Source organism: Gopherus evgoodei, chromosome 19, assembly GCF_007399415.2.
Source record: "Gopherus evgoodei ecotype Sinaloan lineage chromosome 19, rGopEvg1_v1.p, whole genome shotgun sequence".
Lineage (NCBI taxonomy): Eukaryota > Metazoa > Chordata > Testudines > Testudinidae > Gopherus > Gopherus evgoodei.
The window spans coordinates 20757855-20780546 of record NC_044340.1 but is presented as its reverse complement, the minus strand read 5'-3'; the positions used below and the strand labels follow the sequence as shown (position 1 = coordinate 20780546).

Below are 22692 nucleotides of genomic sequence, written 5' to 3'. Positions count from 1 at the left end.
TTTTCTGAATCAGTTATATAAATGTGCTGGAAGCTTGCCAGCCTCCGGTAATAGACAGCAATAGGATCTCCGAAAATTCAACAGAAAACCAATCTGTTTCTAATTAAGCTTTTTCAAAGGGCAGCAAAGTTATGAGGCCTGAAAGAGGCTCCAGGTGGGGGAAAACTGCACTGGTCTAGATACAAAATGAAATTCTGCTTCCCGGGTGGTGAGATCGAAAGCTGCAGGCCTTGGCATGCTCTGACTCCGCTGAACTGAGGCAGAGGCTCCGCGACGCTGCCGGGGACCAGGGAATTCAGTGATGTCAGTAACACCAGAAAAAGGGTGCAGCCACTACAGAGAATGCAAGTGGTGGGGGGGTCCTTGGGGCTATAGATAAATCATGCACTCCTAATACTGCCATGGTACCTCCCAATACATAGCCCATGCTAACGCTACATGTAACAATGCCCAAAGCTTATCATCCTGAGCTGGACAACACTCCAAGCTCCTTGTTGTCATTTTCCACCCCTCCTACCTCAATTTTTGTTTTTTAAAAACATTTATACAAACTATTCCCTGTTTTTCAAGGCAGGTATTTTCCTGAACACTGCATTGAGACACCCTCACACTTCCCTACCAGTGAGCACAGATTGGCTCAAAGTTGCATGTACCCTGTGAGGGCACCACCAGTTCTGCCCAGTTACACCTGGTGTTTTTTTCAGCAGAGACACAAAAATCTGCAAGACTGTTTCCACCAAGATCTGTTGCTGTAGGACTGCAGGCACCTGACTGCAAAGGCAGCCAGTTTAGTAAGCAAGAAGCCACTGGCCTTTACTGGGGACTCTAGTTCTGCCAGCTTGGGCTGTGATTTCACCAGATAAAACAAGCCAAGGTGCAGTCCACCGTTCACAGATGGCAGTTAAACGCATTTGATACTTGTGACTCTGATCTCAGCAGTGCTCAGCAATTGTACTTTGAGGAATCAGCTCTCTGGCATAAAACTAGATAGGCATGGCTGGCCTTTCTAACCACACAGAGACGCTGAAGTGCTCTCTTCCAAGCAGGAAGTGAGCAAATCGTGCTTCAATCATTTCTGCATTGCCTAGGAATGAACCTGATAATCTAACTCTTAACCTGAATTTTCTAACGCTCAGTGATTATATCATGACACCTGACTGTATAAGGCCCAGTGGCTGGGCCAGAACAGCAGCTATTTCATTTTCCCTAATACAGACAATTGACACATTGGGCTATTGGTTGCAGGACTGGCGGCAAAACAGCACCTTAGGAACATGCGCACTTTGGAGCTGCACCCTGAAGTGCTCTTGGTTTTAAACTCATTCTCCCAGCGCTGACTGAGAATCTCAACTGAAAGCACCAAGCCACATCTTCACATTCAGCAGGGGTCACATACGAGAACAGCATACAAGAAGGCAAGAACTCTCCTGTTCAGAGCGCCAGAGGAATTTAAGTCGAGCCCTTACGCTTGGTGAGGGGCTGCAGGCTCCTCCTCCTTTGGACTATCCAGCGATCCCTCCTTTTGCTCCAAGGCAGCAGTCTCTTCCTGGCTGGCGTTCTCTAAACTTAAACACTTCTCTTCGGCCATTTTGCAAGCACTGAAGGGGCGCTGGTTCCTCTCACTTCGCAGCAGTAAAAAGGTAACAGAATAACAGATTAGAGAAAAGTGCACTCCACTGCTTCCTCCATTTAAACAGGATGGAGGGAGACCAGGATGCAACGCCAAAGTGACGGGTGCACACATCTGCAACAGCACTGCATACCTGCTGAGGGTACCAGCTAATTAGTCCAACTCTGTTGTTGCCTAAGGGCAAAACAACAGCTCCCTTCCATCCTCCAAACCAGCGTAGGAGTCACAAGCATTGAAAGACTAATAGGTGGCTGGGGCATAAGTGTCTGTCAATCTCTAAATGCCGAATCCCTTTCCAGGGAAATTTTCCCTTCTTTTCCAAGCCCTTGGAGAATTTCCCAAAGCGTATTTGAAGACAAACCAACCCCCATTAGCAATATCTACACTGTATCTGAACTACGGCTGGAAATACTAGCAGGCATGCTCATATCTGCAGTCCTACAGCATTTCAGAGGCAGAAAGACAAGAGACACTAGACAAGTACAAAGCAGCTTTACCAGCAAAGAGGAGGAATGAAGAATGAAGAGAGCTCTGGGAAGCAGGTATAGAGTGATAAGATGTTTGCTGCACAGAGGATGTATTTTCAGGGAGCCTTTGTATGAGCAGCATCTCCGAACACAAGTGCACAGGGTTCACCAGTGTCTATGGCAGGTCGTAACAACTACTACAGATCAGTCTCTCCCCATCATCCTTTTTGGAACAGGGCCATCTTCAGCACTAGGGCACAGGACCGTGGTTCCCAAATGCCCAACACACCAGAATACTATGAAACTACACATGGAGATTAGGTGTCTAACACACATTTCCTCTGCAAACAAAACATTCTACAGCTCCCAGGAGAGACTTGCGGGAAGACTGACCTGCTGTGGTCAGAACATTTCTGTATTTTTAAACTTGTCACCACAAATAGAAAAAACAAAAACAAACAAACAAACAAACAAACATCTTCCAGTCCCTGCAGTAACTAAGTGTTAGGATGTCCAGATTGTCCCTGGGATAGAAAATGTTGCTCTCCAGAATTAAAGCTTCAATAGACCATGACACAAAATAGTCTAGTATAGACACTGGGTCCATTCTGCCTGCTGTAGGAATGCACCCTCATGTAAATAAATGGAATTGGTTCCACTTAGGTCAGGGCTGGATTCATCCATTGTCATTAACAGGGAGCCGTCCTGTCACCGGAGAGCATTTAGCCACTGATAAGCTAGCTGCACAGTACTGATATTCCAAGAGGCCCAGTATAAAGTGGACTGGGAGGGGCTGCTTCAGACCCTGAATAATCTGATAAGTGACATGTAGTGACTGAGTCTCCCATAGTTAAATGCCATGAGCCACAACAGAAGATTTGAGCTAGTCCAGAGCATCCTGATAGGACTGCCAAAATGTTAGCTATGTTCACCCAGGTCAGCAACAGAGAAGAAAAGAAAAGTTTCCTAGCCTTAGAGAAAAGCCAAATAGCCTTAAGGGAAACAAGAAGTTGGCGCCCTCTGGTGGAGTTTTCAGGGAGATGACAGGTACATCGTTTGCTTGCCTACCCAGCCAGAGGCCTGAAGCAGCACTGAACCCACTGAGACAGCAGGGGAGAGGGAAAAAAGAGGAGAAGAAAGTGAAAGATGAAGGAAAAGACCTTAAGATAAACAGCCCAGGGTTTCTACAGCTTAACAGGGCGATTCCCGCTGGGGTTGCAATGACCACACTACAATAGCCTCAGGTGTAAGCTGAATAGGAGAGCAGTGAGGATCAAGACCTCTACATCCATCGTTTGTAGTACTGGCCTCACTATACCATACCTCTCAGCAGCTTTGGGTCTTTTGCTTTGCTCTTCTTCTAAGCTGGCTTCGCTTTGGTCCTTTTCCTCTTCTCTCAGCCCCTGGGCCTGCAGGTAAAAGCAAACAGTGTGGGGTTTGCAGACTCCATTACTCTTGAGACTTTACAGTCGTTCTGCAGAAAAGATGAGGGAAGCCTGTGCTGCTTTGTCCCTGTAGCTGAGCATCACACCGAGGCAGCAAACAAACTGGCCCTCAGAAAACAGTCCAAGCAATTGCTAAAATCAAAATGCTCTGTCCCTCTCTGATGCACAAAAGAGACCTCACAGAGCTTTACAAACACTAATAAACCTAACAGCCCCCTTGCAAGATGTTTCGAATGCTCTAGTGATTTTGGGGTCCAAGTTGAGACACTTGAAAAGGTTTTCAGAGTGTGGGGGCTCAGCACCTTGGAAAGTCAAGTTGGGCACCAAAACCACTTGTCACTTTTGAAAATGTTGGCCTGAGTTCCTAGCCCAATTTTACAGGAAAGGAAACAGAGACACAGAAGTGAAATGACAGGCCAAATTCACAGCAGGAGTGAGTGGCTGAGCTGGGAACAGACCCCCCCCCCCCCCGACTCAGTCCTATGCCATGGCTTCTCTCCAGGACAGCATCAGAGCATGAGGGGCCAGGCTCAGGGGTATACAGGTGGAGTCAGACCCCACCACATGGCGACAAACTGCCCTCTCACAGGGAACGCCCTTGGGACTCCGGGGCAGGAAGGCTCCCTCGCTAGCATCCCCTGGGAGCGACTGCGATGCCAGGTTTCACAAAGCAGCCTTGCACAATTGCCAAAGGACAGTGGGGATCTTCTTGCAGGGCAGAGAGGAAACCAGGGAGCCTGCAAGTTTAGAAGCTGCCTAGGAACATAACGGGGGGTGAGAAGCAGACAACTCAGTCTCAGATAGAGAACCAATCCAACAGATGAGAACAAGGCTAGGGCATCAGAAACAGCCTCCCCCTCCACCCAGGGAAGGCAAGGCACGGACCATTAAAGGCAACACGTTCTGGACCTAAGGCCTTCCTGCAATCCAGCTGTCACTCCTGTGAGAGGAGTGCCCCTCTGGAAGGGAAAGTGTTAAGAGTCCATCTTTCGATCGATCGGAGGCTCCCCGCACACTCCTTGGTGGCTCAGCGCTCAGGAGCTGAGGCAGTGACTTTGCCATATGGAAGTGCACTAAGGGGCAGGGCCAACATTTTAAAAATAATGAAATTATAAATAGCAATGATTTATGCAAATTTATGCAAATTTCTAGTAGAGCAATGAGCAGAAGGATTCCCTGCTAGTGCTGTCACACCTCATCACATCAACCCAGTCAGACCTCTCCTAGGCAGCTCCCTCTCTCCTGCCCCAAGCAATTAATGGCTTCAGGTCCTAAGTACTGGGCAGCTCAGCAAACATTCCCTGGCTTCAGATGGGATCTGTTACTGTCACCTTTGAAAGCACAAATGGCTATTTTTATTCCTAGAAAGATCTCATTCCCCTATTAGAGTCATTGGTGGGGAGCCTACACTGAGGGCTGTCACCTGGCTCTCACTCGGTCTCTTTCTCTCTAACTGAAACGACCTGTACCCCTTGACACTGTGATTAAAGGAACTGCTCAGGTTCATTTTTATAAGCTGGGGTTAGCCTGTTTCTTCCGCAGGGCATCAGCGTTCTAGCCCCAGGGACAGCTTTGGGCTGGGAGTCAGGAGGTCTGGGGTTTAAATCCTGGTTCTGCCACTGAATCACTGTGTGGCTGCGGGCAAGTCTCTTCCCCTCCGCTACCTCAGTCCTGTCCCGTGGGGATCCTGGATAAGAGCAAAGTGGTGGGATTAGTCCGGTCTCCTGTTCTGCTGGGACGCAGATCTGTGAAACCGGCCACACTCAGGATGAAACACAAGATTGAGGGGGTAGACAGAAGGGGAGGAGAAATGACAAGCTGTTCTTCAAGAGGTCAATCTAGTCCAATTCCTTTCTAAGGGTATGATCAAAGCCCAAAGAAGGCAAGATAAAGATTCCCATTGACTTCAAAGGGAATTAGATCAGGCCCTGTGTCTGTTTCTAAATTAGCCTTTTACCACTATTGCTACCATTGATGCAGCTTCACTGGTGGAGCCGAAAGTCAGCAGCTTAAACACTGTGTCCTCTAAGCCTGTTCAGAGCCAGTCTAGACAGCAAAGGGTTAACATGGCTGGGGCTGTGGCACCTGGTCCCTAGGTACACTGCTGGAGCAGAGCCAGGCGTAGCAATAATGGGATCACCAGGAGGGAAAATGCTAGTATAGATCAGACCAATATGAATAAGGCTGTTCTCAGAGTCAAATGAAAAACATCATCATCATCCTACAGAAGAGACTTCTCCTCCCTTCCAGCCCTAAAGAGAGGCCAGGAAAAATATTTCCAGTCTACATAAAATCTTCATCGGAGATCTCAAAGCTCTTGGCAAACACCAGAGCGTTCTACCCTTCCTCCAGGCAGGAGTTAGCCCCATCTATAGGAGGAGGATTCAGGGGCAGGGTGAGGAAAGTGGAGTGCCTTATTCCTCGGGAGTGCGTGAGCCCAGTCCCTCACTCTAGACAACAGACAGTGCGGCCTCTGCTGAGCCACTGAGCCCATCTGCTGCAGATCCCAACACAGAGTATTCACTGAGAAACTCAAACCCGAACACTGGTCGCTCAGCTGTCACATGAGCAATTTTATTTCAAGAAACAGGATATTTTGCCAAAGCAAAAGCAAGCCCCTTATGTAGAAATAAACACATTCTAACCAACCAGAAGTGTCATTTGAAAACATCCTCTCTCGACACAAAGGAGCAGCTGCAGTTCAGCAGGGGGCACCATTTCAAACCCAACTCTCTTTCCTCGAGACAAGGCTGTAATAAACTCATAATGTGTCTGATCCAATGAGGAATTTGTATGCATGATACTTATATGCTGAAGCAAAAAGGAGAAAGGAAAATATACAGCAGGCACGTATTTTGTTTTCCTTTCACACCTGATTATCTTCATTATTAGGCAAAAGAGGACAGGTGTATTCTCCAAACGCCACCTAAGCAAACTTGGACTTCTACTCTCTGCCAGACAGGTGGCGAGTTTGTCACTTGGGGTTTCTTCCACTCGGCTGATTGACTCACTTACAGTCAGATCAAGGCTGAATAAACCCCAGCTGGAGCCCTGACCCAATGCTTACTGACATACAGTGCAGCGCACTCCTTCAGCTGACGCACTGCTAAGCTTACCTTGTACAGTGGGTGAGGTAAAACTGGCTTGGTAATAAACTGGAGATACACAGACAAAACCTCCAGATGCACAGAAACCTCCTTCAACCAGAACTGCCCTCATTCAGTCACTTCCTGGATGGGGCAACTCACTCGCCACACCACAAACCCACACCTCTGTTCACGTGCCACATTGACCCAGACAAATTAGGCAACACCCACAAAAAATGTAAGAGGCCTGGGCACCTGATACCTGTCCGAGCAAGTTAGCCTCTGGTTTTCTTGGAACACTTGCTTATTTTTTTCCCTGCATCATTTTCCATTATCCAAATCCCACCCATCTGCTTAGGAGAAAAAAGAGAAACACACACACGCAGCAGGAAAATATAAAATACACTCACCGTCCCACCAACAATCACCAGAGAAAGAGGGATCCGAGGAAAGGCAACACGCCCATACAGAGACACTACAAGGTATGTGTACGCTGGCTCTGAACGGGAACTAGCTTTCCAGCTAAGGAAAATATTGCAGCTGCCTCTGCATTTGGCTGTGGTCTGTATTCAGCATGGACAGGGCACTGCACTAGGACTCAAGCAGACCGTAATTTTAAGCCCAGCTCTGCCACTCCTCACTGTGTGGCCTCCACACTGCACTTCTGTTTCCCTTCATACAGCCTCATACAAGGCCAGAGCCATCCTCCTCTGCAGAGCACATTATCCCCCATCCACAGCTCCATCGCTGACCGCACAGCCACCACTCACCTCAACCTTGGGGCTGTCCAGAGCAGCAGAAAGAATATCCATATCCAGGACCTGCTCAGAGATCCTACTTTGGAAACCAAAGTCCTAAAAGAAAAAATAAAGAGAAGGGGCTGGTTTCAGATGGGTACATAGGTTCTAACAAAGATCCCCAGGAGTCAGGACACAGACCTACCACAGCCAGGGATATGCAGTTCTGGTCACATCATCTCAGAAAAAAATACATTAGAAATAGAAAATATACCGACAAGGGCAACAAAAAAGACTAGGGGTCCTAACTTTTAGCTTGGAAAAGAGATGACTAAGGGGGCTATAATAGAGGTCTATAAAATCATGAATGGTGTGAAAAAAGTGAATAGGGAAGTGTTATTTCTCCTTCACATAACACAAGAACTAGGGGTCACCCAATGAAGTTAATAGGCAGTAGGTTTAAAACAAACAAAAGGAAGTACTTCTTCACACAATGCCCAGTCAGCCTGTGGAACTCATTGACAGGATGTTGTGAAGGCCAAAACTATAACTGGATTAAAAAAAGAATTAGATACATTAAAGGAAGATAGGTCCATCAATTGCTATTAGCTAAGATGGTCAGGGATGCAACCCCATGCTCTTAGTGTCTCTAAATCTCTGACTGCCAGAGTGGGTCTGGACAATGTGGGATGGATCACTTGATAGTTGCCCTGTTCTGTTCATTTGCTTTGAAGCACCTGGCACTGGCCACCGTTGAATGACAGGATATTGAACTAGATGGACCATTAGTCTGACCCAGTTTGGCCATTCTGACAGACTGTAGGCGAGAGAAAATGTCTTAAACGAAGACTGTAATCTTGGTAGATTAAGTTTTAGACTTTCTGTTTTCACTTTTAATTGCATGTAACCATTTCTACCTTTATCCCAACTAACTGATATCACTTAACCTGTGTCCTTTTGTTCATGAACTTGATTTATTTTTGCTATAAACCAACTCAGTGCTGTGTTTGAAGGAAGGGGTGTGTGTACCCCAGTTACATTAATAAGATGCAATATGACACCTGAATATCCTCTGTTAGTGAATGGTGACAGAGTCCATGTGTTGAAGGGAGCCATCTCTGAGGAGCTTGGGGACTGGAGTTCACTGATTGCTACCTGCCAGGTGAGGTTTGGGCTGGGAGAGCCTAGAGGAGTTTGCTGGTGAGGCAGGGAGCTGATATACAGTCCAATCTCCAGCAGAGCTCACACGTGTGGAGATAGAGGGTAACACACTGGCTCACAGGTCTGCATATCCCCAGAGTCAGAGCTGGGTTCCATTCCATACTCTACCACTGATACTCTGCCACTGACTCGCAGTGAGACCTCAGTCCAGGCACTTCAGTTCTTGGGGTCTGAGTTTCCCCAGCAGTGGAATGGAATTATACTGAGCCAAGCCTTTAAAAAAAATGTTTGGAGACCCTTGGAAGCAAGGCTCTCCAAGTGCAAAATATTGTGTTGGTTTGGGCCACCCCGTGAAGTTCTTTCCCAGCAGTGGGGAGATAGGGATAGGGGACTGCAGGAGGCCTGAGGACTCATTTGCTGAGTGCTCATAGAGGAACACAAGGTTGATGCCAGAGGACTCACTGTTAGATGAAGCAGCTCATGATCGGAACAGTCAGAAACCGGCAATTCTTTCACGTGCTCACTGGCCTCAGACTCCTTTAAAAACCCAAAATCGATACAGTTACATTACAGTCTGTGTTCTCGCATGTTTACATGGCCATTCCCAACACAAAGCAGACCTATAGGTACTAGGAAGACAAATCCAATCTGTACAAACCACAGAGACACGCCCAGGTTTCTTAGACACTACACAAAAGGCATTTCTAAAGGTGTGACCCACAGACAAGCACAAGACACCACTTTGCAGAGAGAAAGGGCTTTTGGAGGAGAAGGGGTTGGAGAGGGTAAAGAAGTGCTCTTCAGATTGTCTCCACAGCATTTGAACTTCCCCTGATGAACGGCGTCCGCACAGAACTTAAGCTCCTCCACTTTGCCTGCAAAGATCTTCACAACTCCAACCACTGCCAATTCTGACCATTATTCCCTCCCTAAGTCCAGCCTGCTGCTCTGGCACCCAGCTCAAGCCTCACACCTAGCTTCTCTATTTCTCCCACTCGAGACCCCACGTTGCCTGGAACACACCACAACTATAGCATCTATCACCGTGAGCAGCACCTGGTCTTTAAAAGGGCTATGCTCAGAGCAAGTACAACTCCTGGGGGTAAGAGTGTACAGGAATGAGACCTATGCCCCAGTCCTGCAAAACTTACACACATGCTTAACTTTATGAACCTGAGTCAGACTGTGGAGGGATTAGCCTTTTGGGATATGCTGTCTATGAACTGGACACTGTACATCTGTTTGGACCCAGCTCCAGAAGGCAGAGAGTTAACATACCCTGCTGGAATGGGAGCACTTGAGGCTCTGACTCTCACCAGAGACTGCACTGTAAAACACCTTGCTTATTGGCTTGGCTGCTTTCTGGGGTCTCAGTGGAAGAATGGTGGGAAATGTGATGTGTGTGCCGGAAAGTATCACATTCTGCAGAGTCAATCCACATCTGGCATCAACTCCCAGAGGTTTGGTCCCCTCCAGCCTCAGACCCTCCCTTCAGCATCCTTCCTTGGAGCTGTAAATATCAGAACTGGTAACTTATTTTACACATCTCCCCCATCACTCAACAAGCCAAGAGAAACCACTGACAGCTGAGTACGGTGAGAACACAGAAGGATAGAGTCATGGGACTGGGAAAGACCTCGAGAGGTCTCTAGTCCAGTCCCCTGCACTCACGGCGGGACTAAGTATTATCTAGATCATCCCTGACAGATATTTGTCTAACCTGCTCTGAAAAACCTCTAATGACAGAGATTCCACAACCTCCCTGGGCAATTTATTCCAGTGCTTAATGTCCAACCTAATCCTCCCTTGCTGCAATTTAAGCCCATTGCTGCTTCTCCTGTTTTCAGTGAACAATTTTTCTCCCTCCTCCTCGTAACAACTTTTTATGTCCTCCCGTCAGTCTCCTCTTCTCTAGAGTAAACAAACCCAATTTTTTTCAATCTTCCCTCACAGGACGTGTTTTCTAGAACTTTAATATTTTTGTTGCTCTTCTCTGGACTTTCTCCAATTTGTCCATATCTTGCCTGAAATGTGATGCCCAGAACTGGACACAATACTCCAGCTGAGGCCTAATCAGCGCAGAGTAGAGCGGAAGAATTATTTCTCGGGTCTTGACTACAACACTCCTGCTAATACAGCCAGACTGTTTGCTTTTTTTGCAACAGTGTTACATTGTGGACTCATGTTTAGCTTGTGATGCACTATGACCCCCTGATCCCTTTCCGCGGCATTCCTTCCTAGGCAGTCATCTTCCATTTTGTATGGGTGCAATTGATTGTTCCTTCCTAAGTGGAGCACTTTCCATTTGTCTTTATTGAATTTCGTCCTATTTACTTCAGACCATTTCTCCAGTTTGTCCAGATCATGTTAAATTTTAATCCAATCCTCCCAAGTACTTCAACCCCTTCTAGCTTGGTATCATCCACAAACTTTGTAAGTGTACTCTCTGTGCCTTTATCTAAATCACTTATAAAGATATTGAACAGAACCAGACCCAGAACCGATCCCTGCGGGACCCCACTCGTTATGCCCTTCAAGCATGACTGTGAACCACTGATAACTACTCTCTGGGAACGGCTTTCCAACCAATCAGTTACGCACCCACCTTATAGTAGCTCCGTCTAGACTGTATTTCCCTTAGTTTATGAGGTGGTCATGCAAGTATCAAAAGCCTTATTGATATACCACATCTAGCACTTCCCTGCTAGCCGCAAGGCTTGTTACCCTGTCAAAGAAAGCTATCAGGTTGCTGTAAAAACCAGCTTGCCTACTACAGGTGGCAGCACTGAAACCTGAGTCTTATTTCTCTTCTAAAGATTTGAAGCATATATCCCAGTTCAGGGTCTTTGCCTGTTGGATGTTCTGGACAGCACTTCTTACGTGCAATAAAGAAGGGGTTTTCTAGAGACAAAACTAGGAATTTGTAGAGCACTTGCACCACAATTCAGGAATGCATTACTATTAGGAAAGCACTTACACACATGCTTCACTTTAAGTCCATGACAAGCTCTATTGTATACAGTCAATGGGATTTAAGCACATGCTTAAAGTGCTCTCCTGACTGAGGGCCTTACAAAGCAGTGGAGGCTGCAGGCAGGCAGATTTCTTACTTTGCCAGCATCCAGCTTGCTGTCGGTTTCCAGATCAGCTGCTTCTTCCCTCATTCCATTTACAATCTTTTCACTGACAGACACAGCGTCAACGGTGACAGCCACACTTTCCATCTGATCTGTCTCAGCAGCTCTAACATCTGGTGACGCAGCTACGGGATGCCCTTGACTGCTGACCACATGTGTCCCCTCCGCTGTCCTTTCCCCCGGAGTTCCTGACTGTTCATAAGCCACAGAAACTGCATCTTCTACATCAGTATCTTCCTTTTCTAACAGTTCATTCTCCAGGGGTTTCCCACTGGACTCCTCTTTGTTCAGACCACACAGGCTGCTGTCGGCATCTCTGTTAAGCAGTTTGTCCGGAGCTGGAGGGCGCACACCATCAGAATCCAAGGGAAACGTTTGACTTTCTTCAGCATGACTCATTTTCAAGGACTCCTTCTAGGCAGCAAATTAAACACAATTAGAGCTACATGGCGCTCATGCTTTGCCCCTTCTCTCGGAGGATCCTTTGTACCAAAGCGGGTCTACATTCTCCTATAGAAGGACAAGGAATCACAAAGCATTGGGTGACTTCAGCAAGGCCAGTTTGAATTTGTTTTAATTTATCCCACTCTTTGAGAAAAGGAACTTCCTTGTGATGAGTGTCCTCGTCTCTTAGGGCTGGAATTCTGCTTTCATACCCTAGGGATCCGAAGGTGTGTGAGTTAGTGACTGATGCTGCAGGGACCAGAGGCCAGCATATTAGTCATTACATGTCCCTCACTAGCACTCACACACAGCCCTGGACATTGCAATCTGTTACTAAGAGAAGGCAGTTTGAAAGATAGAGATTGTTGTTGTTGTTTTTAATTTCTGCCTGGAGCTGTCACCTAGGCCAGGTTAACCAGGAGAGGCCTACTGCATTGTCCACCTTCAGCGCCGGACCAAGGACAGACGTAGGATTCGAACCCACAATCTCCAGGCCCAGAATGAGACTAAAACTGACAAAGGGATACCGATAAGAGCAAAGGAGCTAGTCTAGTCTAAGGCCCACTGAACAGGACATATCAGACTTGGAAAACACGATCTGAACAAGCTCAGTCACCCAAAGCTTCAGCAGCATCTCACGGCAGCCAGGCAGCACAGGAAACTCACAACAAAAGTACAACCCCCATGAGAATGCTGGGAAAGTTTCCCTCATCAGCATGCAAACCGCGTCTCTGACAGGTCTTAGTTTCTCACTGTTTTATTAATGCTGTGGTGACTTGTTGAAGGCTTTAGCTAAAGCCTTGGTACAGTTTGTACTGTACGCAAATGGCACATTTTATCTGGGTATTTTTACCAAGGTGTCACTGGAACAGTGTCACTCTGAAGCCCAGAATGCCAAGATACTGAAAGGATGCCTAGCAGGCTGCCATTCAGATGAGGAAATTCAGCAGGACTCAGGAGCTGAGTTGGGGAGAGCAAAATCAAATCACTGGATATTCTCCCAAAACACTGCAGCATAACTGCATTTCAGTGTGTCACCGGCAATTTGCCAAGTGATAAAACGAAAGCCTGAACCTACTTCCGTTCAGGGCTCTGTTAACACAGGCTTACAAATGCACCACCAGCATTGGTCACCTCTACAGGGCTTTTCAACGGGACCTGAGGGCTCAAGCATGCATTTGACATGCGAGAAGAGTTTTATATTTTCATGTTTCCCTGACATCTGACTCCCAGTCCTGAATAAGTTTCTCTCATTCCCGGATGTTACTGCGTCAGCAGAGATTGGTCACTGATTGATGCATCACATAAGCGAGTCCATTTTGGATTGTTGGTTTCACCACTAAACAGCCAAGATACTTAACTTTTAAGAATGGCTCCTGCCTAGCGATGGTCACCCCTTTCCAGTCTAATTTCATAGGGTATTTTACTGTGCAGTAGCATACACACAAAGGGACACTGATAAGGATAAGGGATAAGGATATCCCTTTGTGTGTATATTCTTCCCTTTGATGAACACAAACAACTCCCTTCTGCATTCACTGGTGTGTCTACAGGTCACAGGCATAAGAGACTTCTCTTTAACCAAGTTTACATGACACACTGGAGTGGCTCAGAAGGGTTGTAAGAACAGACTTATGCAAGGCTGGTTTTTTACTGTTATATCTGAATGATCACTACATACAGTTCTATAAAATAGCAAAAATGCAAATTAGACGCAAGCAGAGATGCAAATTCTCCCATTCTGCCAAGGCAGAGGAAATTCTACCAGGCATTTCGGTGCTATCGCAAGTCAGTCAGGTAGTAACTGGCTCTAGCAGGTCTTCCCACAAGCTGTAAGATAATTTACCTGCAGCTGACTGACATTCTGAATGGTGTGAAATTCCTGCTTATCACATAAATTTAATGTCCCACTGATCAGCATAAATCTGGGGCAAACACACTAATACCAATGGGATTGGATTTCATAGCGTAATCCATGATACACAGAGATGACTGATCATTATAAGCAGCAATCTCTAAAGCTGAATTGCTACTCATCATGAAAAACAGTGCAGCAATGCTGCTTGTTGTTTGTATTTAAACAAGTTTAACACAAAAGGGCATAATGGTGGGAATTTAGCTTTAACACGTGATGTACAAAAAGCTTCTAAAATGTGAGTTCTTTGGCTTTTGTTGTTTGAAGCCAGACTCTCAAGTTTGGGTTGTTCCTGGGAAGACAAGCACACAAAGCAGCGTAGGATCTGCAATGTTAGCCTGGAAAACTTTGAATTTGCTGTTCAGGTTAATAAATCTTTTCCATGCAACATTTTAACCACCAGAAAAGAAAAGTAACAATCTGATGCTTTATCGCAGCACTAGCAGATGACTGTTTCTGTACCATGCAAAGCTTCAGAGACATCATGCAAGCCAGTGATAGCAAAGATCCACTGGGTCACCTCTTTCAGACCTCCAGCTTCATCTTCAGAATTCCTGAGGTGTGGGAGCCCAGGTTCTGTAACACTGGCTAACCGGGTACCACAATTGTCTTCCTCTGCCCTGCAGCTGCCCTGATGAGCAGAGCTCCACACAGATGCTGCCACTCCTCTGAACTGGGGGTGTAAGAGGCATTTCATTTACTTTCTCCTGGTACACCAAACAGTACCAATTAACATTCCCCAAAAAGGAGTTTCATAGCTTACATTTCTCTTACTGATACCATTTAAATACAAGAGAAATTACATTTCCGGAAGAAAAGCAGAGGCCTAGTAGTATTCAAACCTTGGAGATACATGGCCTCTCTCCTAAAATCTAGCTGGATTGATTTTGATACTTTAGAACAAACAGATAATTTTCATGTAAGCCAAGTAGAGAGAGAGTTCTGAGTGACAGCAACAAATTATGTTTCAAGCATTTTTTTTTATTTGTAAAGTGTTCTTACTATATGGTTATTGGCTAGAAAATCCTGGTTATAAACTGTACATATCTATAGTTTGTAAAAACTAGACAAATTCTTGTGACACATGCTTAGAGTTGTGATGTCTTGAGGGAGGGGTGCCATGGCACAAAGCATGCACTGTGAGGGTGGATCTATTTACACTACCGTGGTGGGGGTCCATTTAGCTTAAAGTTGTCTTTCTGTATATAGTGAAATTAGCATTCTGCTGCCATTCTTAGGGTATGTCTACACTACAGGATTATTCCGATTTTACATAAACCGGTTTTGTAAAACAGATTGTATAAAGTCGAGTGCACGCGGCCACACTAAGCACATTAATTCGGCGGTGTGCGTCCATGGTCCGAGGCTAGTGTCGATTTCCGGAGCGCTGCACTGTGGGTAGCTATTCTGTAGCTATCCCATAGTTCCTGCAGTCTCCCCCGCCCCTTGGAATTCTGGGTTGAGATCCCAGTGCCTGATGGGGCAAAAATCATTGTCGCAGGTGGTTCTGGGTAAATGTTGTCACTCATTCCTTCCTCTGGGAAAACAATGGCAGACAATCATTTCGCGCCCTTTTTCCCTGGATTGCCCTGGAAGACGCAATAGCAGGGCAACCATGGAGCCCATTCAGCTTTCTTTTTTTTTTTTTTTTTTTACTGTCACCGTATGTCTACTGGATGCCACTAACAGAGACGTTACTGCAGCACTACACAGCAACATTCGTTTGCTTTTGCATGATAGCAGAGACAGTTATCAGTCGTTCTGTACCGTCTGCTGCCATTGTAAATTGGCAGTAAGATGACGGTTATCTGTCGTTCTGTACTGTCTGCTGCTATCATGCGTGCCCCTGGCTGAGGTCGGCCAGGGGCGCAAAGGCAAAACTGGGAATGACTCCCCGAGTCAATCCCTCCTTTATGGTTTCTAAAAATAGAGTCAGTCCTGCCTAGAATCTGGGGCAAGTGTACTAGAGAACCAGTGTATCAGAGAGCACAGCTGCTCCCTGTCAGATCCCGCAGAAATGATGAGCTACATGCCATTCACGGGGGTGCCCCTGCAACAACCCCACCCGTTGCTTCCCTCCTCCCCCAACCTTCCTGGGCTACCGTGGCAGTGTCCCCCACATTTGTGTCATGAAGTTATAAAGAATGCAGGAATAGAAACAGTGACTTGTTAGTGAGATAAAATGAGGGGGAGGCAGCCTTCCAGTGCTATGACAGTCCAGGCAGGACATTAAGCAGTGCAGGGGAGAGGAGCCCAGCATGCCGTTGCTATGATAGTCCAGGCAGTACAGAATCTTTTCTTTACACAGGAAAGGGAGGGGGCTGATGGAGCTCAGCCCCCAGTTGCTATGATGAGGACGGTTACCAGCCATTCTGTACCATCTACTGGGAATGACCGGGAATCATTCCTATTTTTACCCAGCCGCTCCCGGCCAGCCTCACCCGAAGTCAGCCAGGAGCACTCACGGGTTCATAAGAAGGACGGTTACCAGTCCTACTGCACCGTCTGCCACCGGGGAGGGGAGAGGAGCGGATACTGCTCTTCACTGCTGCAGCATCGCGTCTACCAGCAGCATTCAATAGATATAGGGCAACACTGAAAAGAGTCAAGAAACGATTTCTTTCCCTTTTCTTTCACATGGTGGGGGGAGAGAGTAAATTGACAAGCTATACCCTGAACCACACTGGACAATGTGTTTGAACCTACAGGCACTGGGAGCTCAGCCAAGAATGCAAATACTTTTCGGAGACTGCTGGGGACTGTGGGATAGCTGGAGTCCTCAGTATCCCCTCCCTCCCTCCATGAGCGTCCGTTTGATTCTTTGGCTTTCCGTTACTCTTGTCATGCAGCACTGTGTAGCCTGGAGATTTTTTTCAAACGCTTTGGCATTTCGTCTTCTGTAATGGAGCTCTGATAGAACAGATTTGTCTCCCCATACAGTGATCAGATCCAGTATCTCCCGTATGGTCCATGCTGGAGCTCTTTTTGGATTTGGGACTGCATCGCCATCCCTGCTGATCAGAGCTCCATGCTGGGCAAACAGGAAATGTAATTCAAAAGGTCACGGGGCTTTTCCTGTTTACCTGGCCACTGCATCAGAGTTGAGATTGCTGTCCAGAGCGGTCACAGTGATGCATTGTGGGATACCGCCCGGAGGCCAATACCGTCGATTTGCAGCCACACTAACCCTAATCTGACATGGTAATACCAATTTTAGAGCTACTCCTCTCGTTGGGGAGGAGTACAGAAACTGATTTAAAGAGCCCTTAATATCGATATAAAGGGCCTCGTAGTGTCGATGGGTATGGCATTAAATCGGTTTAACGCTGCTAAAATCGGTTTAAACGCGTAGTGTAGACCAGGCCTCAGTTGTGGAAGGGGGTTCAGCTGGCATGAGAAGTGTAGGGCTTTTTTTTTTTTTTTGGAAAAAAAAAAAATATTTAATTGGGGATTGGTCCTGCTTTGAGCATGGGATTAGACTAGATGACCTCCTGAGGTCCCTTCCAACCCTGATATTCTATGATTACCAAGGTGACTGCCAAGAGAGACTGTTTAACTTAATATCTTCTACCAAGCCTCTTCTACCAAGATAGATCTTGGATGTGATGCTACACTGGCAGCTAAACGGTAATGATGGAGACAATCCCAAATGGGAATACATGGTCATTCATCCTAAATGAATTCATTGCCACAGTTAGCAGCTACTGTAAGCTTCACCTTTGGCCGAAAGGGCAAAGCTGATCCAATTTGTAAGACACACTGAGAAGACCCACCACCATGGATTCCCAAATGTCACGCTATACATGCTCTGCATGTTTTACTGCTTCTGCTTTTCAAACTGCTGGTCAGCTCAATTAATTCACTGCTCTACTAAGATCTTGCTACATCAGGTGCTTGTTCCACTGGCCCGAAGAGAAGGCTAGTGGTTACAGAAGTTGCTAACCATGCTCCTCACTACAATGGAGAGAATAATGCAATGAAAAAAGTTTATCTATTCTTACCCTTAAGGTAGTCAACACTGTGCCGATTATTTATGGATGGCGCATGACTTCCTTGGAACACATAACACTCCCTCCTGCACACGTCTCTGCATTAATGCAAACTAGCACACTGTACTGTGCTGCATTTATTTATGGAAACTGCTCGCCTTTCACACATTTCCATCTCCTAAAAAAATCATGGCATTTTAATGTTCCATCATATAGATAAGCCATGTGACTCCAAATGTTTACCTGCAGACAGACCTTTTTGGAATGCAGAGCACCAAAGCTCCCTGAACTGCTGGAAGTATAGAATGATTTGCTACTATGTCATGCACAATTTTCTCTCTCCAGTCACCCACTGACAAAAGCCTTCAGGCCGCTCCCATTATAGCTTGAAGTACTCTTGTGTTCCCAGTCATGTTAATACAATCTTTGCTGCAATTACCCCAGAAATCCCTCAAAGATTGGTTCAGAGAATATTTAACAATGACAATTCAAACCCATCATCTTCACTCTCCTTACCTCCCAACCCCCAGAAAAGAGAGTTTCCGTGATCACAAATGTAAGAAAAGCAAAATCAAGTTCTTCAACATCTGACTGCCTTGATTTCCCACTCCCCTTCCCCAGATTTAGTTACTCAGCTTCCAGCTCCACCCCTTAAAACACCCTGGGATTTCTATGAATTATTTCCAGTTCTCCTACCCTTTGGACCAGTCCATTTAATTCTTTGCAATCTCCTTTTCCAGCAAGCATCACTGCACATCACTAAAACGATCACATAGTGTCTCCAAATATGGATTCTCAGTCTTGGATCCACTGACTTGATTTTTACCAGCTCTGTAGGCAAGCTGGCTTATCACTTCATCCCGTCACTTCTCACACACTCCTTCGTGGGGCCTGTTTTATGGACCTTTGCTTCCTTTTGATTTTGTAATAAAGATAGAGAAGGGCTTGGGATGCAGAGAGAGCTGGCTAACGTGAGTGTTTTTCTACTGCCATCTTATGGCATTAAACGTGAATGGTAATTTCCAGTGGGACATTATAACCCATCAGGCCTCAAGGTAACATCCATCTAGGTTACTAGTTCTTAAGAGGCAGTCTGGCTGTCGGGGGGCAACTGCCATTTCATAACAGATCCCAAAGCCCTGCCATGGCAGTGGAATGCTAAGCGCTGTCTTTGTTCCTAGACACATTAACATCTCAGTGATGAACTGGGCCCCAACAGACTTTTTGTTGTTCTGGAGATGAAGACAGCTTGGGTCTTTCCTATTCACATCCAATTTAACACAAGCTGCCTTGCACACTATGCCCATAACAGCAAGCATTCGAAAGCTTACTTTTCATGGGCCATGAAAAAGGCTAACGAAAATACTGCATAGCATTTTAAAATCAATTAATTTGCCTCTCAGATGCTGGAGCAGAATTTTGAAAGCAGTGAGAAGGGATTAATGCCCACAGGAACAGCATGGCTCAATCACTACAAACTGCTTTCAACACACAAACCCCACGTCCTGTTAACTATGTACGGACAAGCAGCAAGAAAAATAAAAACAGATGTTCAAGGCCATACATGTTTTTAAATCATCATCGTCAATGCTCAGCATTTGAGGGCAAGAATTTATCAACAGTGCACCAGAAAAGGGAGCGGTGACCAAGGTTCTATGCTTATACTAAAGCAAGTGGCCACGTGCCAATATTCCTTTCAGTTTCCACATAACAGTAGAACCATAACGCACTCGCCAAAAGGAATGATGAAGCTGAAGAGGAAAAAACCTGAGGACCTCGCTGAAATATAGTTTCCGTATTTCCATATTTAGTTATTTTACCTGCGAATGTTACTTCTATTCAGCCACTGGAAAAGGCAAAGATGAAATTAAATCCTGCCCAATGCAAATACTGCCACGCCCGCAGAAACCTTAACTCTCAAGAAGGGGCTAGATGGTTCTGTCCTTGGCCCTCAGATCTTCTCCCACTATACGATACCTCTGGGGTGACCATATACACCTGCATGAATTCCACTGCCTACGCAACTGTGCCCCCAAGAGTTCAGTTGGACCCGACCGTGGCCAAAACCAAGCTCTGTTTTTTCCTTGAAAACCCTCACCTTTTCCCAACAACTCCCCTGTCACTCAGGCCTGCGACCCTGGGGTCATCTTGGTCTCTAGCCTCCCCTCCTCCCTTCACATCCAGATGGTCACTAAGTTCTGCTGCTTTCCTCATTCCAATCCCTCCTAAAGATCCTCTTCTACTGAAGACACTAATCCAGGACAGTCGATGCCCGACCTGATCCTGACATTATAAAAGGACAAAGAGGTAAAGTTCAAAAATAAAACCAAAGAACAAAACCACAACCATTCTGACTTCCAGCCCCATATGCTCTTAGGGTATCTCATATTATCCATGGCTGTCTTAAGCTTCCTGGGGCAGGCACTGCATTTTCCATTTGTGCCTTGGAAAGCACAAGTCTCTTAACTGCATAACAACTATGCCACACTGCACGTAGGTAGTATTTCTATTCCAGTTTTTCTGGTGAAATGAGTAGGTTAGGATCCATTTATGCCATAAACGTATATCATGAAATATACTGGGCAGAGCTCTCATTGCTGTGGGACCCTTCCTTGACTTAGTTTTAACCGTGCACTAGAAGTTCCATTAACACGGAGCGAAACGCCTGGGTATAATGATGAGATCTAGACAATGCTGCTTTAAGAATATCAGCAAATGGAGGAGTTCGCTCTGCACATGAACTCCCCACATTGGTAACTGTGGTGCAACTGCACCATTATAAGCAATAGTGGGACATTTTTGGAAGAAAAACCTAGCATAGAGATGGTCAGTTTATACAGGTGCAACTCCACTGATTTCAGGTGAGTTACAATCTATTTATACCAACAGAAGATCAGACATTTTTCCAAAAGCAAACTCAGAATTTACAGACTACAGCAAAAACCTTTGACCCATAAAACGGTACAGTCTGCCATCTTCTCCTGTTTCTCCTGTTAAAGCACTAACAGCTTTTAGAAGATTCTACCATGTGTACCTCAACTGATATTTACTAATTCTCTCAGATAAATAGCACCCCGCCACTCCAATTGACTTGAGAGAAGTAAACCCAGGATCTTACAAACCCCTCATCAGGCCAGGCAGGGAAAACATGGACTGCAGTGCTCCAGAGGGCGTCAAAGATCATTATGCTCTTCTGAATACCTCAGCAGACACATACTCAAAAAACCTCTTCTGGGCATGCGCATATGTCTTTTTCACTCACTCAGTCTTACAAAAAAACACATCAGTCAGCACTATTTACATGCCAAGTTTCAAAGCTCAGCCATTTTTTACATTTACCTACATGACAAAGAGACTGTGGTAAAATTCCTGTTTAAAAACCACAGTAAAAATTATCTACCTACCTTAGAAGCAGAGAACTCAAAAAAAGTCTGACTGGATTTTGTTTAAACTTAAAAAAAAAAAAAAAACGAGAGACTCACCTTTGGACAGAGACCAACCAACGAAAATTTCATCTCCAAAAATGTTTTTTTTTAGAAAACGATCATGAGAAAACAAAGGGCTCACATGTTAAACTGATACGCAGCCTGAATAACAGCGAGTTCTACCGAAACATTTTACAATGCTACAAAGTTATTTTTATGCAAACTTTCAGCCGCCTTATTTTAAAAATGCAATCCTAGGACCTCCCTTACAAAGCCCAGTTTCAAACATAGTCACCATCCTGCAAATGATATGAACAATAACAAACAGCAGAGCAACTCAGCCCCAAATTCCCCTAGTGCACCTGGGAATATCCAGCCACCCATTACTATCTCAAGTGACATATTTCTTTCCTGAATGCTCGTGACGATTCCAAGGACACCCTCTCTCTTACCTCATACTCGAAGCCACCTCCTAGGGCGCTAATATCCATGTGCAGATTTTTGAGCAGTCTCGCTGTCCCACGGGGACTCTATACATTCAAAAAAGGAAAACAACTGCAGATGAGTTTGTATCTTTGCAACTGGCCGTATTTCAGGCCACGCTTGAGGACATTCTGGGATTTAGTAATTGGTGGAAACGGGGCAGGGGAACTGCAAGACAGTGTGTTAAAGCAACATGATGCTACCATCTGATTCATTTCAGAAAAACTCCTTAACAGTATATGGCTTCCTGGATTGTTCTCTACAAATCAAGGGATGGCCACAGGCGGCCACCTGGGTAAGGGATTTCTCTGCTGGGTTTGCAGGGTTCTTCTGTATTACTATCCTGAACTGCCATTTCACAATAGCACAATGAGCTCACAAATGAGTGCGCTCATACAGATCTCAGTCCAGTCCACTACGCCTGGGATCTTGTACCCACTGAATTTAACGGCAAAGCTGCCAGTGAGGTCAAAGGCTCAGGATCTGGCCCACAGAGATTGTGGATGTGTCCACAACAAACACTGAAACCCTCTACAAATCTAGGAGTAGAAGAGGGAACAGATAGGCACTTGGAAGGGAAACTTCCCTAGCTGACACATCCATGGCCAAGACCCCTACAGACAGTAGCACTCATCCTCTGCAAAAACCTAACAGATCAAATCAGAGCAAGAACAGGGTTAGATACCTTGGGGAAAAAAGATAAGAAACTTAGCATAAGTCAAACCCAGAAGCATTTGAACCAGAGGATATTCTAGGCTGAAAACCCTCAAGAG

General features: G+C 45.8%; 1 protein-coding gene across 9 annotated transcripts in view; it reads right to left on the bottom strand.

Moving 5' to 3' along the window:
• Positions 1 to 22692, bottom strand: part of CEP164 (centrosomal protein 164) — a 124313-nt gene that overhangs the window by 84561 nt on the left and 17060 nt on the right. For 8 of the 9 annotated variants that reach the window (XM_030538626.1, XM_030538627.1, XM_030538628.1 and 5 more), the window contains 7 exons: positions 21889 to 21966; positions 14543 to 14695; positions 11637 to 12077; positions 8989 to 9063; positions 7399 to 7482; positions 3421 to 3506; positions 1467 to 1622 (listed from right to left, as the gene is read on the bottom strand). In XM_030538626.1, the coding sequence (XP_030394486.1) occupies positions 1467 to 1622; positions 3421 to 3506; positions 7399 to 7482; positions 8989 to 9063; positions 11637 to 12077; positions 14543 to 14695; positions 21889 to 21966 (1073 nt within the window). The remainder of the gene's footprint in view (positions 1 to 1466; positions 1623 to 3420; positions 3507 to 7398; positions 7483 to 8988; positions 9064 to 11636; positions 12078 to 14542; positions 14696 to 21888; positions 21967 to 22692) is intronic. The other variant, XM_030538631.1, reaches the window with a different exon arrangement.